The sequence below is a fragment of the Scyliorhinus torazame genome, chromosome 12, assembly GCF_047496885.1.
Source record: "Scyliorhinus torazame isolate Kashiwa2021f chromosome 12, sScyTor2.1, whole genome shotgun sequence".
NCBI lineage: Eukaryota > Metazoa > Chordata > Chondrichthyes > Carcharhiniformes > Scyliorhinidae > Scyliorhinus > Scyliorhinus torazame.
Window position 1 is genome coordinate 209851324 of NC_092718.1, and position 17017 is coordinate 209868340.

Consider the following 17017-nt stretch of genomic DNA (forward strand, 5'->3'; position numbering starts at 1 on the left):
GCGTACACGAACGTCACACCCACAGACAGACAAGCGCATACATGCACGTCACACCCACAGACGGACAGGCGCGTACACGCACGTCACACCTACAGACAGACAGGCGCGTACACGCACGTCACACCCACAGACAGACAGGCGCGTACACACACGTCACGCCCACAGACGGACAGGCGCGTACACGCACGTCACACCCACAGACGGACAGGCGCGTACACGCACGTCACACCCACAGACGGACAAGCGCGTACACACACGTCACGCCCACAGACAGACGGGTGCGTACACGCACGTCACACCTACAGACAGACAGGCGCGTACACGCACGTCACACCCACAGACAGACAGGCGCGTACACACACGTCACGCCCACAGACGGACAGGCGCGTACACGCACGTCACACCCACAGACGGACAGGCGCGTACACGCACGTCACACCCACAGACGGACAAGCGCGTACACACACGTCACGCCCACAGACAGACGGGTGCGTACACGCACGTCACACCTACAGACAGACAGGCGCGTACACACACGTCACACCTACAGACAGACAAGCGCATACACGCACGTCACACCCACAGACAGACAGGCGCGTACACACACGTCACACCCACAGACGGACAAGCGCATACACGCATGTCACACCCACAGACAGACAAGCGCATACACGCACGTCACACCCACAGACAGACAGGCGCGTACACACACGTCACACCCACAGACGGACAAGCGCATACACGCACCTCACACCCACAGACAGACAAGCGCATACACGCCGTCACACCCACAGACGGACAGGCGCGTACACGCACGTCACACCCACAGACGGACAAGCGCGTACACGCACGTCACGCCCACAGACAGACGGGTGCATACACGCACGTCACGCCCACAGACAGACAGGCGCGTACACACACATCACACCTACAGACAGACAGGCGCGTACACGCACGTCACACCCACAGACGGACAGGCGCGTACACGCACGTCACACCCACAGACAGACAGGCGCGTACACACACGTCACACCTACAGGCAGACAGGCGCGTACACACACGTCACACCTACAGACAGACAAGCGCGTACACGCACATCACACCCACAGACAGACAGGCGCGTACACGCACGTCACACCCACAGACAGACAAGCGCGTACACGCACATCACACCTACAGGCAGACAGGTGCGTACACACACGTCACACCTACAGACAGACAAGCGCGTACACGCACATCACACCTACAGACAGACAAGCGCGTACACGCACATCACACCCACAGACAGACAAGCGCGTACACGCACATCACACCTACAGGCAGACAGGCGCGTACACACACGTCACACCTACAGACAGACAAGCGCGTACACACACGTCACACCCACAGACAGACAGGCGCGTACACGCACGTCACACCCACAGACGGACAGGCGCGTACACGCACATCACACCCACAGACAGACAGGCGCGTACACGCACGTCACACCCACAGACAGACAGGCGCGTACACGCACGTCACGCCCAGAGACAGACAGGCGCGTACACGCACGTCACACCTACAGGCAGACAGGCGCGTACACACACGTCACACCCACAGACAGACAGGCGCGTACACGCACGTCACACACAAACATCACACTTGCAGACACACACCACCCTACAGACATGAGCACACCACACAAGCAGACAGAAATGCAACACAGATAGGCACGCACGCACACAGCACACAGACACCCGCATACCACACATGGATTTACTCAGCACGGTTGGTGAATGGAACCGTGAACAACCAACACCAAAGAGAGCCACAGACACCTTTCCTCTTTCAGCAAGGTAAGGGGAGGGGAAACATATCCTTACTTCATAACTGGGCCAGGCTGCCCTCCCTCCCGAATGTGAACAAGACGAACCAGCTACAAACCATCCAATTCTGTTGGAGCACAGACCCATCTCCCAGGGAAACACACACAGACATAGTTAAATAGAAGGAGCTCACAATCGTACTGTGCTTCTATTCAAATACAATGCCGTCACGTCAATATGTGTTCTATTAACACAGCAACAACAATAACAATTTATGGGCGGGCGGGAGAAAGAGAAACATATTTAGCATGGTAAAGATTTGCAGAAATAGAAGATCCAAATCCAAAAGATTTTAGGACAGGCGACCAAAAGTGTGGTTAAAGAGGGGGAAGGGGGGTTGGTTTCAATGAGGTCCATAAGGAGTGGGAGGTGGAGCTGGTCCCCCTAGGCAGCACGCTCATTTTGACAGTCTATCCTTCCCGCAAGCGAAAGAGGGAGTGAGTCCCATCTTTGCAGGCCCCTCTTTACCTCCTCCTGCAGGCTGGAGAGGTTCCATTTGTGAAGCCTTGTCCAGGTGTGAGCCACTTGGATCCCTGGGTACCTGAACTTGGTCTGGGTCACTTTAAACGGCAGTTGCTCCAGCTCCACTCCTCCCTCTCGGGGATTCACCGGGAAGATTTCGCTCTTTCGCAGGTTGAGTTTGTAACCTGAGAAGGCACCGAGCTCCCTAAGGTATCCTGTTGTCTTTCCCATACAGGCTAGGGGATTCAACACGTAGAGGAGCAGGTTATAGAGCGAGAATTTATGCTCTCTGCCCCCTCTCCGAATGCCCATCTACCACTCTGCCAATCTTTCTTAGAGCACCCAATTTTTTCCAATTAAGGGGCAATTTAGCGTGGCCAATCCACCTACCCTGCACATCCTTGAGTTGTGGGGCTGAAACCCTCGCAGACACGGGGAGAGTGTGCAAACTCCCCACGGACAGTGACCCAGAGCCGGGATCGAACCTGGGGCCTCGGCGCCGTGAGGCAGCAGTGCTAACTCACTGCGCCACCGTGCTGCCCTACTCTACCAATCTGAGGTCGGCGGACAGTGGTTTGATTGCCAGTGTGACAATGAGTGGGGATAACAGGCATCGCTGTCTCGCTCCTCCGTGCAGCCGATAGTATTCGGAGCTGCTGGGGTTTGTCTGTACGCTCGCCGTGGGAGCGCAGTAAAGGAGCTTCACCCACACGGTGAACCCTGCTCCAAACCCAAACCGTTCAAGCACCTCCATGAGGTACTTCCATTCTACTCGATCAAAGGGATTCTCAGCGTCCAGGGAGACGATCACCTCTGGTGTTCTCTCTCCGGATGGGGTCATTATTACATTCAGCAGGCGTAATAATGTTCGCTGTTAGCTGTCTGCCCCTTGACAAACATGGTCTGATCTTCCATGAAGCCTTCTGGCAGGCAGCTCTCCAGGCGCCTCATCAGAGCTTTTGCAAGAACATCTGCATCAGTGTTTAAGAGAGATTTAAGAGGTAGATGGATCTGTATGCTCCACGCTCTGTCGGGTCTTTGTCGTTTTTGGGGATCAATGAGATCGAGGCCTGGGCCAGCGTGGACGGCAGGAGCCCCTTCATCACGAGTCAGTGAACATCTACGGCATGTGCGGGGCCAGTGCTGCTGAGAGGTTTTTGTATAAGACAACTGGGAACCCATCCGGTACAGACGCTTTCCATGGAATTGATGCATTCAGTGACTCGGCCCAGCTCGAGCGGTGCTTCCAGCCCTCATTTCCTGTGCTCTCGTACCACCGGTAAACCCAGTTTGTCGAGGAACTGTCCCATCACCGAGTCCCCCTCTGGGACTCAGTAAAAGTTTGCAAAGGTCGCGTTAACCTCGTTTGGGCATCCTACCATTTCCGTCCCGAACTTTTGCTATCTTTTCTGCAGCTGGCTTGCTTTCTTAACTGGTGTGCCAGCATGTAGCTGGCCTCGTCCCCATGCTCGTAGAAGCCCCCCCCGCCCCGTGCCTGGCGGAGCTGGTGGACTGCCCTGGAGCGGCATGCCGGAAAACGGAAATCGCCGGTCACCTCAGATGCCATTGTGCCAGCTTCAAGTTTTTGTAAAGGAGCGCTAAACGACGCCCGCGTGATTTCCTGCTGGGGATATGGGTAGCTCCCGCTAGGCCGCTGTATTCAACCTCAATCTCGTTAATGAGATTGAAATGAATGTATATTAGGCTGATGGACATCTCGCCAATTTTGGGCGGGATTGGGAACTCGCCTTCAGGAGGGGGCCGGGTGAATAACAACATGGTTCGCACCCGGCGCGAGTCTCGATATTGCCCTCTCCCGCTGTTCAGCCTTCCCGCCCGCCTGCCGCCAACACCTTTGCTCAATCCCGCCCCATAGTTACATAGACATAGACATAGAACATACAGTGCAGAAGGAGGCCATTCGGCCCATCGAGTCTGCACCGACCCACTTAAGCCCTCACTTCCACCCTATCCCCCTAACCCAATAACCCCTCCTAACCACTAAGGGCAATTTATCACGGCCAATCCACCTAACCGGCACGTCTTTGGACTGTGGGAGGAAACCGGAGCGCCCGGAGGAAACCCACGCACACACGGGGAGAACGTGCAGACTCCGCACAGACAGTGACCCAAGCCGGGAATCGAACCTGGGACCCTGGCGCTGTGAAGCCACAGTGCTATCCACTTGTGCTACCGTGCTGCCCTTTGAAGGGTTACTTTGAAGGGAAACTACCTTCCAATACAAGGCGATTCCTTTTCATCCTCTGCGAATATCGACTGGACTTCATGCCAAATTCCACAGCTGCCAGTGAGCAAGTCTCTTGGTATTTTACCCGAGTGGCCATTCTTCATTACCAGAGTGTGAATGTTGGAAACTATCCAACGTGGCCGGCGGCTGGGCGAGGGAGGGGGGAATCCCACCAACTCCCTCATTCTGCCCCGCTGCACAGACACTGCAGCACCCCGGCTGTCACTGGGACCGAGAGGGGTAAGCTGGACAGAGCCCCGGGACCTCCCTGGGCTGCACAGTTCAGCTCACGCTGCGCAGGCTACTGAAACTCTGAGATTGGAACTCAGCTGTCCGAATCGGGAAAAATAAAATCAGCATTTATAACAACGGCTTTTAAAAATAAATTCCATTAACAAGCTGAAACGAGATGCAAGGAAAGATAACGCAGCTCGTTAAAACCATATTGGTAGTAAAATTTGTTCCTCTTTGTTAAATCCCTATTACCAGATGTTTTTATTTACGACCCAGTTGTTTTTAGTTCTAATGCGACCCAGGGTTTAAATTGGTTACATTCTGTATTTCATGGCCTTGAATCACCACTTTTCACCAGCGGAATTGGCAGATTGGAAAATCCATTAGGCAGAACAGCTGTTTTTTAAACTAAATTTAGAGTACCCAATTCTTTTTCTTTCCAATTAAGGGGTAATTTAGCGTGGCCAATCCACCTACCCTGCACATCTTTTGGGTTGTGGGGGAGAGATCCACTCAGACGCGGGGAGAATGTGCAAACTCCACACGGACAGTGACCGAGAGCTGGGATCGAACCGGGTCGTCAGCGCCGTGAGGCAGCAGTGCTAACCACTGAGCCGCCATGCCGCTCACAACAACAGCAGCGGGATTCTCCCTTCCAGGGACTAAGTCCCCGCGCCAGCGGGAGAACCAGCGCCAACCACTCCGGCGTTAACAGCCCCTGAAAGTGCGGAATTCTCTGGACGCCGGAGGGGTTGGTGCCGCTCCAGCCGGCGGCGAAGGGACCGCGCGAGTTCGCGCATGCGTTGAAGGGCCGGCGTGATCTCGCGCATGCGCGGAATCGCCGGCGTGGTTCCGCGCATGCGCAGACCAGCCGGCGTGTTTTGCCGCATGCGCAGGGGGTTCTCGTCTCCGCGCCAGCCATGGCGGAGCTCTACAGGGGCCGCCGCGGAAGGAAGGAGTACCCCCACGGCACAGGCCCGCCCGCAGATCGGTGGGCCCCGATCGCGGGCCAGGCCACCGTGGGGGCCCCCCACCGGGGTCGGATCCCTGAGGACCGCCCCCGCCGACTTACCTGCTAGGTCCCGCCGTGTGGGACCATGCGTAAACTACGCGGGCGGGACTGGCCAAAAACGGACGACCGTTCGGCCCATTGGGGCCCGGAGAATTGGCGGGGGTGCCGCTGCCAACGGTTTAATGCCAAGCTGATTCAGAAAGGATGCTGGGCGGCGGTGGCAAGGAGACGGGATTTTCAAAGAGATTCTTTAGGAGGCGAGGTGGGAATTCTGGGATGTAGTTGGAGGCTCAGCCATCAATGGTGCTGCAAAGTCGGGGATGGGGAATACAGGGGCAGCCCTCAAGGAAGGAGGGATGAGTTAGACGGGCGGCTTATCCAACACACAGACTCTACGGAATGGCGCTTGAACCCGGCCACAACCCCGTGTGTCAGCCCAGAGCTTGTCCATGGGGCTCGAACAACACAACTAACGTGATTGGGGCGGAGAACAGCATATCCCCAGAAGCTTGCCACTCGATTGGAAAACAGAAGCAAAAATCAGCGAGTAGACGGATTGAAGAGAGGCATCATATAGCAACATGACATCTATTCACAGTAGCTAAGAGATGTAACTATCGAGCTCTGTGGGATCAGATTTAACTGGTTATTTTAAGTTAGCCATTCGTTGAGGGCTGTGTAATTGCTATGTAAACATTTGAAGCTTGTCACAGGATCTTGTCTCACACTCAGGTGAAAGGAAGTCCAAGTGTTCGTTTCATCGGCCATTCATTGGCAGCCGTGTCTTCAGCTGCCTGGGTCTGCATGAGGCTTGGTGCCAAATTTTGCCTGATAATGTTCCACCGGAGTATGTGCCTGGGGATGTTTTTACAATGTGAAAGGCGATATGTGAATGCAAGATGTTGTTGTGATAAATGTCCGCACATCGCTGTCCACATGCCAAGGTGCTTTACAGGAAAGTACTGAGCGAAGAGAGGTTATGGGACTTGACCAGACAAGTGGCAAGCACATCCTGCCACGCCCACTGAAGGAATAGAGGTGAGTGTGTGGACGTTGTTTAGGCCGCAGGCTGAACAAAGTCGCCCCGCGTACGAGAGACATATCACAACCGGAGCAAGGGAATTCAGCAAGCTGCTGAAGGATGGGACTGTTGGTCTGATGTGAAGCGAATGGAAATTGGCTCGGACAATCTACAAACTGCGCTGTGAGCTTGGAGGCTGACAAATACAAGTCGCCAGCCTGGTTCAGTGCTGGAAGGGCGTGCCACACGGTCCTGGGTTCCAAGCACACACTCAGGTTTTGCTACAGGGCCGAGGCAGACACTCCAGCGTGTCCCCAGAAAGTTCCGCATTGCCAAAGGTACATCCTGTCAGATGAGACCTGGGTAGCTGGAAAAAAGAAACAATAGAACGGCAGGGAGTTCTCCCAGTTCCCAGATCAAAGCTCCTCACGTAGTCCGCACCACCAAAACAGCACAACATAGCTGTTCAGAACCTACAGACGAATCCATAGAATCTCTGCAGTGCAGAAGGAGGCCATTCGGCCCATCGAATCTGCACCCACCCTCAGAAAGAGCACTCCACGCAGCACCGCCCCCCCCCCCCCCCACCCCCCCCCCCCCCCCCCCTGCCCAGCCCCCAACTCTGTGTATTGACCATGTCCAATCCACCTAACCTGCACATCTTTGGACAGTGGGAGGAAACCGGAGCACCCGGAGGAAACCCACTCCGACACGGGGAGAACGTGCAAACTCCACGCGGTCAAGGTCAGAACCGAACCCGGGTCCCAGGCCCGGTGAGGCGACGTGATGCCAACAGAACGGCAGTAATTCAGGCCAAAACTAAATGGTTGACTTTGAAGTGCTTTGGAGCATCTTGGAACCTCAGAGAACCCCAAAGTGCTTTGCGGGTCCTCCAAAATTACACGTTGTTCTTGAAATTTGGAACATAACAAATTTAACATGACACAAAATGGAAAATAGATCAGTTTCTTTTCGGGAAGTATGTGGTATGTACCTCGCTTATCATTACAGTTTATGTGTACAATATGCATTTCATGAACATCCAGCCTGGAGGGCTTTACCCAGTTCCCTGCCGCACAACCCAGAAACTGGAAAGACGGGGAGTGAAGAAGTGAAAAGAATTGAGGCCATGTGAAAAATCAAAATCAAACCCATCACTGCTGGAGCTGAATGTTTATCCATGTCGGGGGTAGAGGCGTCGACAGCTAAACACAGAAGAATATAGGTTATCTGAAGACTGGCAATCGAATAAAAGATAGTCCAAGAGAAAAAGGGCACCTTACCTAGGCCCACTCCCCTGCCCTACCCCTGTGACCCAGTAACCCTACCGAACCTATTGGACACGAAAGGGCAATTGATCATGGCCAATCTACCTAACCTGCACATCTTGGGCAGTACGGTGGCATAGTGGTTAGCACTGTGGCTTCACAGCGCCAGGGTCCCAGGTTCGATTCCCCTCTGGGTCACTGCCTGTGCGGAGTCTGCACGTTCTCCCCGTGTCTGCGAGGGTTTCGTCCGGGTGCTCCGGTTTCCTCCCACAGTCCAAAGATGTGCAGGTTAGGTGGACTGGCCGTGATAAATTGCCCGTAGTGTCCAAAAACGTTAGGAGGGGTTATTGGGTCGGGGGACAGGGTCGAAGTGAGGGCTTAAGTGGGTCGGTGCAGACTCGATGGGCTGAATGGCCTCCTTCTGCACTGTATGTTCTATGTATATTCTATGTGTATTTGGACTTTGGGAGGAAACCGGAGCACCCGGAGGAAACACATGAAGGACACGGGAGAACGGGCAAACTCCACACAAGGTCGGAATTGAACCCGGGTCCCTGGTGCTGTGAGGCAAAGATAAAGCAAGATGAGATTATTATAACGAGGCTGAAGAAGCTGGAGAGATTTCCACCACACAGTATTGAGCAGTAACCAACAGATAATTAGTGACATTAGCGTTGATTCCTCACACCATCTGTGTGGTTGCTTCACCGGGCTCTTTCTGGCCTTGCCTCAACCTGAGTCTAGGCCTTCAGCAACACTCGCCATGTACAGCACAAAGGAGACAGGATATTGAGACTGCCGTCCAGATTGAGCACACCCTCGAGCTTACCTCCTGAGAGGGTGGGGAGGGAGGTGAATATTGAACCCTCTTTAATAAACAGCCTCTGCCGCTTTAAACAATGGAATGACCTCAAGCCGACACTGGGAACACGGCGTGTGAATTGGAAATATCCCCAAAGCATCACCACTTTACTGCATGTCCGCCCTGCCCCCGACTCCCCCAAAGTTCCTATGGCCCCCCCCCCCCAAAAAAGTTACATTTCGCCACACAAGTGCCAGGCAATGATCTTCTCCTGCAAGAGAGGATCTAACCATCGCCCCTTGACATTCAATGGCATTACCATCGCTGAATCCTCAACAATCAACAACTTGGGGGTGCCCATTGATCAGAAACTGAGCTGGACTAGCCTTTTTAATAATGTGGCTACTGGGGCAGGTCAAAGACTCGGAATCCTATGGCAAGGAACTCACCTCCTGACACCCCAAAGCCTGTCCACCATGTACAAGGCACAAGTCAGGAGTGTAATGGAATACTCTCCACTTGCCTGGATGAGTGCAGCTTGATTGCTTCCCCTTCCACAAACATTCAAACCCTCCACCACTGACAAACAGTGGCAGCCGTGTGTACCATCTACCAGATGCACTGCAGGAACTCGCCAAGGCTCCTACGACAGCACCTTCCAAACCCATGACCACTACCATCTAGAAGGACAAGAGCAGCAGATACCTGGGAACCCCACCACCTGGAGATTCTCCTCCAAGTCACTCACCACCCTGACTTGGAAACATATCGCCATTCCCTCACTGTCGCTGGGATAACATCCTGGAGCTCCCTCCCGAACAGCACAGCGGGGGTACCTGCACCTCAGGGACTCCAGGGGTTCAAGAAGACAATTCATCACCACCTTCTGAAGGGCAACTAGGGATGGGCAATAAATGCTGGCCTAACCAGCGACGGCCACATCCCGTAAATTAATGAGAAAAAAACAGCCCCCCAGTTCTCCTGCCCGCCCCACCCCCCCAAATTTCCCCCCACAATGACCCCTGGCTGGGCAGCCAATCAAACGATTCATTCCCTTTTCTACAGTGAAAACAATGTAGAGGCACTCTGTACCAGACATTGTAAACGAAGACCCGACTCTGCAAGGTGCAGGGGCAGCCTATGGACACGCCAGTACAGTGAACGGTCTCCCTCTTACTACAACGTTGCAAACATTAAGAGGTCAGGAAGAAAGTGGGTCAATGGCACAAACTTCCGAGCTGGTAAAGAGCGTCAAACTTCACAGGAAATTTAAGACGCCCATGTTAACCGCCCCCTGAAGTCTCTCTGTGTGCAAATAAAGAAGTTGATATTATTTACTGGGTCAGCTCATTGGGTTAAAATATCCATGAACATTGGTGTGTCGGGGCAGGAGTGGGCAATGAAATTCAATGCTGCAATGGTATCTGGTGTTAGACTGGTTTCTTTTGAATATCACATCGTAAAATGTTACCAAAATTTGCACTGAATTCAGACATGCACTCAGCTCAGTGAGACCCAGGCAGCGCAGAATATTTCCAATCCCCGAAAAAAAACTCCAGCATTTTACAGTTGTCATCGCAACCATTCTCCACCCCAAACCCCGCACAATATTCCGCCGTTTTCAAACCCGTGTGTGCGCAGATACTGCAAATGGGGGGAAAGGACATCAACTGACTTCAGATGAACAAAACTACAACGAGGTAGCTCAATCTATGCGCGGTGAAATTAAAGGATGCATCCGACTAGAAAAGAAATGCTATTGCCCTTCATTATACAGGCAGACAGAACGAAAGGAGGTCATTCAGCCCATCGCACCTGTGCTGACTTTTCCAAACAGCTCGCCAATTGGCCCAGCAAAACAGTGTTTTAAAAAGTACCACCCATGTTCCTTCCTGTCAATAAAGAGATGGATTCAAGTCGATTTTTATTTAAAAATAGGTTGAAACAGCAATGTTTGTGACAATTAGGATCAACGGGTCGGTTCTGCACAGCAAAGTGGGAGGTGTGCAATTCGGTATCCGCCCACTGAAAAGTGTGCAACACTGTATCCCCCACAACAGTCTGCAAAACTGTAACCCCCCACAACAGTCTGCAACACTGTAAGCCCCCACAACAGTCTGCAACACTGTAACCCCCCACAACAGTTTGCAACACTGTAACCCCCCACAACAGTCTGCAACACTGTATGCCCACACAAGAGTGTGCAATACTGTATCCCCCACAACAGTGTACAATACTGTATCCCCCACAACAGTGTGCAACACTGTAAACCCCCACAACAGTCTGCAACACTGTAACACCCCCCACAACAGTGTACAATACTGTATCCCCCTCACAACACAGTGCAAGACTGTATCCCCCACAACAGTGTGCAATACTGTATCCCCCCCACAACACTGTGCAATACTGTATCCCCCACAACAGTGTGCAATACTGTATCCCCACACAAGTGTACAATAATGTATCCCCCACAACAGTGTACAATATTGTAACCCTCCACAACAGTGTGCAATACTGTATCCCCCACAACAGTGTCCAATACTGTATCCCCCCACAACAGTGTGCAATACTGTATACCACCCACAACAGTGTACAATACTGTATCCCCCACAACAGTGTACAATACTGTATCCCCCACAACAGTGTACAATACTGTATCCCCACACAACAGTGTACAATACTGTACCCCCCCACAACAGTGTACAATATTGTAACCCTCCACAACAGTGTACAATACTGTATCCCCACACAACAGTGTGCAATACTGTATCCCCACACAAGTGTACAATACTGTATCCCCCACAACAGTGTACAATACTGTATCCCCCCACAACAGTGTACATCTGTATCCCCCCACAACAGTGTACAATACTGTATCCCCCCAACAGTGTACAATACTGTATCCCCCCCACAACAGTGTACATCTGTATCCCCCCACAACAGTGTACAATACTGTATCCACCTCTCACCAGTGTACAATACTGTATCCCACACAACAGTGTACAATACCGTATCCCCCCACACAACTGTGTACAATACTTTATCCCTCCACAACAGTGTACATCTGTATCCCCCCACAAAAGTGTACAATACTGTATACCCACACAACAGTGTACAATACTGTTTCCCCACACAACAGTGTAGAATACTGTATCCCCCCACAACAGTGTACAATATTGTATCCCCACACAAGTGTACAATACTGTATCCCCACACAACAGTGTGCAATACTGTATCCCCACACAAGTGTACAATACTGTATCCCCACACAACAGTGTACAATACTGTATCCCCACACAACAGTGTACAATACTGTATCCTCCCACAACACTGTGCAATACTGTATCCCCCCACAACACTGTGCAATACTGTATCCCCCCCACAACAGTGTACAATACTGTATCCCCCCTGAACAGTGTGCAATACTGTATCCCCCCCACAACAGTGTGCAATACTGTATCCCCCACAACAGTGTGCAATACTGTATCCCCCCACTACAGTGTACAATACTGTATCCCCCCACAACAGTGTACAATACTGTATCCCTCCACAACAGTGTACAATACTGTATTTGCCACAACAGTGTGCAATACTGTATCCACCCACAACAGTGTACAATACTGTATCCCCCCACAACTGTGTACAATACTGTATACCCTCACAACAGTGTGCAATACTGTATACCCTCACAACAGTGTACAATACTGTATCCCCCCTCACAACAGTGTACAATACTGTATCCCTCCCACAACAGTGTACAATACTGTATCCCCCCACAACAGTGTGCAATACTGTTTCCCCCCCACAACACTGTGCAATACAGTATCCCCCCCACAACAGTGTACAATACTGTATCCCCCCCCACAACAGTGTACAATACTGTATCCCCCCCACAACTGTGTACAATACTGTATGCCCTCACAACAGTGTGCAATACTGTATACCCTCACAACAGTGTACAATACTGTATCCCCCCACAACAGTGTGCAATACTGTATCCCCCACAACAGTGTACAATACTGTATCCCCCCACAACAGTGTACAATACTGTATCCCTCCACAACAGTGTACAATACTGTATTTGCCACAACAGTGTGCAATACTGTATCCACCCACAACAGTGTACAATACTGTATCCCCCCACAACTGTGTACAATACTGTATACCCTCACAACAGTGTGCAATACTGTATACCCTCACAACAGTGTACAATACTGTATCCCCCCTCACAACAGTGTACAATACTGTATCCCCCCACAACAGTGTACAATACTGTATCCCCCCACAACAGTGTGCAATACAGTATCCCCCCACAACACTGTGCAATACAGTATCCCCCCCACAACAGTGTACAATACTGTATCCCCCCCACAACAGTGTACAATACTGTATCCCCCCCACAACTGTGTACAATACTGTATACCCTCACAACAGTGTGCAATACTGTATACCCTCACAACAGTGTTCAATACTGTATCCCCCACAACAGTGTACAATACTGTATCCCCCCACAACAGTGTACAATACTGTATCCCCCACAACAGTGTACAATACTGTATCCCCCCCACAACAGTGTACAATACTGTATACCCTCACAACAGTGTACAATACTGTATCCCCCCTCACAACAGTGTACAATACTGTATCCCCCCCACAACACTGTGCAATACAGTATCCCCTCACAACAGTGTACAATACTGTATCCCCCCCCCCCCCAACACTGTGCAATACTGCACCCCCTCCTCCGCCCCCCTGTTACCTTCCTCTCCTTGTCCTGGAAAGGCAGCATCAGCCAGGGCATCTGGCCCACGAACTCCTGCCAGGGTTTGTGCTCCTCCTCGGAGCTGATGAAGACCACCTCCAGCAGCTCGCCGTGTTCCCCTTCCTTGAAGCGGCCGTAGAAGTCGCTGAGCAGCACGGTGAACTGCCGGCAAGCGGGGCTCCAGCTGCAGCCGAAGTAGAGGGCGAGCAGCCGCCCGTCCGTGCCCAGCGGAGAGCTCTCCACCTCGGCCTGGTGGCGGTCCGTCAGCCGCTCGCCCAGCAGCTGGCACAGCAGCTCAGACATTCTTCCCCAGTGCAGCAGCAAAGAAAATCAGGGAGGGGAGAGGGGTGGGGCGGGGGGATAAAAATCACCCCCAGTGCAAATTCTTCACAAGATTACTTCCTTGGAGTGTGTGTGTTTTTTTTTGTCTGCTCTGTGCTCCCCCTCTCCTCTGCTCACACTGTCTCTCTCTCTTCCCCCCTCCTCTCCACAGACTCCAGTCCCACCTATGGGACATGGCAAAGCTCAGCTCCAGCACTCCTATTGGTCCCACCGGCGAAATCCTTCTTCAGGAAGTCTTTTGACCCCCATTGTCAAGAAATAAAAACTTCATCCTTCTTGTGCGCCAAGTCAATAATAATAATAATCTTATCTTTATTATTGTCACAAGTAGGCTGACCTTAACGCTGCAGTGAAGTTACTGTGAAAAGTCCCTAGTCGCCACACTCCGGCGCCCGTTCGGGTAACCGGAGGGAGAATTCAGAATGTCCAATTCACCTAACAAGCATGTCTTTCGGGGCTTGTGGGAGGAAACCGGAGCACCCGGAGGAAACCCACGCAGACACGGGGAGAAGGTGCAGACTCCGCACAGACAGTGGCCCAAGCCGGGAATCGAACCCGGGACCCTGGGAGGGGAGGAGTAGGGAACGGCAATGCATGGGGGTGGCATTTTTTTTCCAAAGATATGGAGATGCTGGCATTGGACTGGGGTGGGCACCAAGAAGTCTGACAACACCAGGTATACAACAAATGTATTGTTTTACCTTTACTTTGGAAAGAACAGTCACAATACCACCCCCAGCCTGGTGCAGTTTGGAAATTGAGGCTGCAGAATCCGCATGGGGAGAGACAACAGGAGCACGCGGAAGGGTAGAAATGAATGACTGATTTATTACGGTGTTCACAAAATAACGATGCTCGTCCTCCTTCTGCACCCAAACAGCCACCCTCCTCGACCTGCACTCAGGTCAGGGTTTTTATACAGAGTAGTTTCCTCCTTGTTAAGGGGAAGCCCCACCCCCAATTACCGGGGGAAGTAAGGGGGAAATCGAATGGGGCACAGTCCTTGACTCTCCCCCAGCCCCTCCAAGGGGTTTTGTCCATTTCCAAGAGAACAGGAGAGAAGTGGCCAAGAGGTCGGGGAACAATGATCTGAGGCTTACATGTTTAAACCAGATATCAAAGATACAGGAGTTCACCCCATAGTCTCTTTGTAACTATTTCATTTCCAGCTAGCAGAGACCAGTCATGTGCGATTGAATGCAACACACATTTTGACACAAACAATTTCATTAAAAGACCCTGGGCTGGATTCTGCGTTCCCCGACACCGAAATCGATTCGGCGATGTGGCGGAGAACCCGTTTTGGTGCCAAAATCGGGAGTGGCGCCGGTCTTTGAATTCTCCGCCCCGTGAACTCTGCATGGTGGCTGCGGACTCAGTCCGGGGCCGCCACAGTCGGGGGGAGGGCCGATCGGCGGGCGGGGGAGGGCTTCATTCGGGGCTGGAGGCAATGTGGGCGGGCGGTCCGGGGCGCGCGAGTGGTCAGAGTGGGGGGGGGGGGGGCACGACTTTGGACATCCAGGTCCGCAGGCTGAGTCCGCCATGGAGCACAGCGTAGCTGCTGCAGGCCGCCGCCTCGGAACCGGAAGTGCTGGGGGCCGTGTTAGCAGCTACGCTGCCTCCCTGCTAGCCCCCAGCAAAACAGGGAATCGGTGGCCTTTTGACGCCAGTTTCCCCACCGTTTTCACGCTGGCATGGGGGACTTAGTCTCCAGAACGGAGAATCCAACCCGCCTTGGACAAGAACATAGTCAAAGAAACAAACATCAAACGGAGGGCATACAAATACTTATTGATTAATGCCTTCATTCTAACCTGTCTGAATGTGATTCAGGTCAACGGTGGGCACTTCAGTTTATTTGATGAGGATTACTTAGTTATTTATGTTGATGACAATAGTTGGAGATGAACAATTCTGCTGATGGTTTTGACCTGTTCTCAATAACAAATTCTTATTCCTCGTTTTCAAAGTGCAAGTAATTATTCTGCTGTAGTTATCCCAGAAACTCTTTCTTTGAAGGGCTTGAAGGCAGTACAGTCCATACAGTTTATCATAGAATTTACAGTGCAGAAGGAGGCCATTCGGCCCGTCGAGTCTGCACCGGCTCTTGGAAAGAGCACTCTACTCAAGGTCAACACCTCCACCCTATCCCCATAATCCAGTAACCCCACCCAACACTTAGGGCAATTTTGGACACTAAGGGTAATTTATCATGGCCAATCCACCTAACCTGCACATCTTTGGACTGTGGGAGGAAACCGGAGCACCCGGAGGAAACCCACGCACACACGGGGAGGATGTGCAGACTCCGCACAGACAGTGACCCAGCTGGGAATCCAACCTGGGACCCTGGAGCTGTGAAGCAATTGTGCTAACCACAATGCTACCGTGCTGCCCCTCGTTACATCGCTTATATCAAAAACTCTAACAATTCATTTTAAAAATCCTTTATTAATATGTTGGACTGGGGTGGGCACAGCAAGAAGTCTCACAACACCAGGTTAGAGTCCAACAGGTTTATTCGGTATCACTAGCTTTCGGAGCGTAACTCCTTCATCGTGTAAGAGAGCTGCCACTCACCTGATGAAGGAGCTAGGCTCCGAAAGCCAGTGATTCCAAACAAACCTGTCAGACTTTAACCTGATTCGCTCTGTGTGTGACTTCCACCTGCGGCAGCTCGTTGAAGCAGCCATTCTTTATTTGCAAGGTGGTCAGTGACGAACAGGGAGTTGTGGGTAGAATCCCCATTGGACCTGATCTTCCTCACGCCTTCCAGCGCCATTTACTGCATCGTGAGATGAGGAGCTGGACTCCAGCCTCATTTACCCGCTTCACCCCCCCCCCCCCCCCCCCCATAGCCCAGGTTCTCTTTGACCCTATATGACCCCCACCTCCACCCCAGCTGAGGTCAGATAATTCAACACGAATCTGAGTTAAAGAAGGGGAAAGAGGACTGAATAAGGATGGTGCTGGCTGGTGGAAATACCCTGAGCGGTTTCTA

General features: G+C 52.2%; 1 protein-coding gene across 1 annotated transcript in view; it reads right to left on the minus strand.

Annotated features, from left to right (window-relative positions):
• nxn (nucleoredoxin) overlaps positions 1-14151 on the minus strand; it is a 267836-nt gene extending 253685 nt beyond the window's left edge. Inside the window, exon 1 of the mRNA XM_072469839.1 lies at positions 13672-14151. Coding sequence (XP_072325940.1) covers positions 13672-13977 — 306 coding nt within the window. The 5' untranslated portion in view covers positions 13978-14151. The remainder of the gene's footprint in view (positions 1-13671) is intronic.
• Positions 14152-17017: the final 2866 nt, after the last annotated feature.